Below are 2,857 nucleotides of genomic sequence, written 5' to 3'. Positions count from 1 at the left end.
TCATGAGAAACGCTGTGGCAGACCCCCACAATATCCCCTTAATGACAAAAAAAGTTCACAATTAATTAGCTATGACTTCAAAAAACTTTTCTTTACCAACACAATAACAAAACATCCCAATACTCCTGTGCTTTCAAAGCGGTGGCGGTCATTGTGATGGAACGCTGCGCAAGAAGAGCCACAGCCCGGCCTGGTACCCACATAGATGAGCTTCTCCCGGTATCTGATGAGGAGGTTGCGCAGGATGCCGGCCTCGTTCAGGTCGCCCAGCCGGATCATGTCCTCCACCCCGTGGATGGAGGTGGGGTGCATGGGCTTGATGTTGGTGGCATTCTGGGGGGAGATCCAGTGCTCCTGCAGGGGGGGGAGCGTGGGAGGGAGGGAGGTAGGTGTAAAAGACAGCGTGAGAATGTAAGAGGGAGACTTTGATTTGTGATGGTCATAGTTATAGCAGAATTTATATGATTTTTTTTTTCTTTTAACATTTTTGTAAACAGACTGAAGGTATTATTATCCATGCAATTTCTGAGTAAAATGGTCTTATGACTATCTTTAAAATGCAGCTTCAACTGCTTTAACTACTCTCTTTTTATATGTTAAGTGTGCTTAACGTGAGCTTTAAAAAAGGGCCTGAAATAAAAGTTTAGATCATTAAAACCTTGTAGAAATCGTAGTATTCTTATATTTATTCAAACCATAATCCCGCTGCAACTTCCTACATTAAGAGGAGCTAGGTCCCCAACCCAGCCTGAGAAACTCATTTGACAGTGAGATGTGAGTGTGTGAAGATGAGCTCTTCAGTGGTACGCACGCTTCCTTCATCGTCCAGAACCTGGATCTGACCCGAGTCGCAGAGTTTGACCACCGCTCCGATCGGGACCACAAACTCTCGACCCGTCTTCAGGTCCAGCCACACATAGTCGCCCTGGGAGATGAAGAAACATAATTATTGGAATCGAACAAACATTCTAATCTGAAAGAGATCTAAAATAGGAATAATCATTTGAATCGAACCAGGTATCAAGATTTGCCTGAATCTGAAAATTTATCATTGGAATTCACAACCAAAATCATAAATAAATCCACAAATCATAAATCATTTGAATCGATAAAGGATCAGAATTTCTCAGAATCAGATTAATTTGACAGTAATTTTACCCCTAATCTGAGGAAATACCTTGAATTGATTGGCCTTTACTCCTAGAGGAAAATCAAAACCAGCTGTACCCATATTTTTCTGGGATTTCGATATTTTTCACGTTAGATAAGATCAGAGATCATCCCACATAGATGATTTATATTAGTGGCCCCAAATCAATTCTGGACAAATCATTCCATCAACGTAACCTCAGACAGGCTTTAGATCAGAAGATTGTATTATTCAAAGTAAACATTGTAGCTGTACCAGGAACATATCCACGTTGACTGGGGCTACTACACCTAAACATCAAACCAGACAGGATAGGGGAGGAGGGGAGGAGGGGAGGAGAGGAGGGAGGAGGTGAGGAGAAGAGGAGGAGAGAGAAGGAGAGAGGAGGGAAGAAGGGGAGGGGGAGGAGAGAGGAGGGAAGGAGAGTAGGAGAGAGGGGGGGAGGAGAGGAGGAGGAGAGAGATGAGGAGATGGGGATGATATGAGAGAGTGAGGGATTATAAGAAAAGGAGAGGAGGGGAGGGGGTGGGACAAAAGGTGGTGTACAAAGTTACAGATGGAGAGAGACATGAAGATGAGAGTTGGGGGGGAAGGAGAGAGCTGAATTGAAACATTGTAAAACTGACACATTATAGTTGCTAAAAGGTTACGCTGACTGAGATATAATATAACTGGAACTAGAAGAATGGTTACCAACTACAATGGAGCACAAACACACACTTAAGGGAATACACATATTTATACACACATGCACGACTTGACTGCATGCTTTTTTGCACACAAATACACAAACACACACACACACACACACACACACACACATACGTGCGCACACACACACACACACACACACCCACACACACACACAAAAACAGTCACACACGCAACCCAAAACAAAGATTACATTGTGTAATTATAAAACCAACAAATAATCATATCCTTCTCTTTCACGCACAAACCAAAAGCCATCCAAACAAAGATTACATGTAACTATAATAACAGTTATGGTCCTTCTCTTTCACTCACTCACTCACACACACACACACACACACACACACACGCACACACACACACACACACACACACACACACACACACACACACACACACATCGCCCACACACACACACACACACACACACACACACACACACACACACACACACACACACACACATCGCCCACACACACACACACACACACACACACACACACACACACACACACACACACACACACACTACCACCCCCCCCCAGCGTACCGGCATCAGTGTGGTGGGTTTGACCACCGTGTTGACATTGCGCAGGAGGGCCCACTTGGCCTGGTCCTGCTCGTAGAGTTCCACATAGTCCCTGCGCCGGTACATCCTGCCCCGCCCTCCCTAGGTCCACACACACACTGCTGGTCGCGGTCCACACACAGCCTCCCCCGGCCCCCACACACATCGAGGGCCCCGGGCCTGCACTCCGCTCGGGCTTCAGTCCACACACACACACTCAGGCACAAAGTTAGTCCGATGGTCTGTACTTCATACACACACACAAAGGTTTAATGCCACGTCACTAATGTGTCTAAAGTTTAGACTCGCATCTTGCATTAGATGTTTGGAGAATAGACTTGAAACCGATGAGAACGTCTTCTTTACGTCACAAGTTGAAGCTCTTGTGAAGAGCTCTGGCACATGAGCTAGTTAGTTAAAGTTATCGA

At 45.4% G+C, this 2,857-nt stretch overlaps 1 protein-coding gene across 1 annotated transcript in view; it reads right to left on the bottom strand.

The window, feature by feature from the left end:
* Window positions 1–2,516, bottom strand: part of myo7aa (myosin VIIAa) — a gene marked incomplete at its 5' end in the record, with an annotated part of 33,972 nt that extends 31,456 nt beyond the window's left edge. Inside the window, 3 exon segments of the mRNA XM_084467274.1 lie at window positions 202–354; window positions 812–925; window positions 2,412–2,516. Coding sequence (XP_084323400.1) covers window positions 202–354; window positions 812–925; window positions 2,412–2,516 — 372 coding nt within the window.
* Between the last annotated feature and the right edge of the window lie 341 nt (window positions 2,517–2,857).

This window comes from Micromesistius poutassou, assembly GCF_964030765.1.
Source record: "Micromesistius poutassou genome assembly, chromosome: 4".
NCBI lineage: Eukaryota > Metazoa > Chordata > Actinopteri > Gadiformes > Gadidae > Micromesistius > Micromesistius poutassou.
The sequence above is the reverse complement of the archived record's forward strand: the minus strand, read 5'-3'. Positions and strand labels throughout refer to the sequence as shown.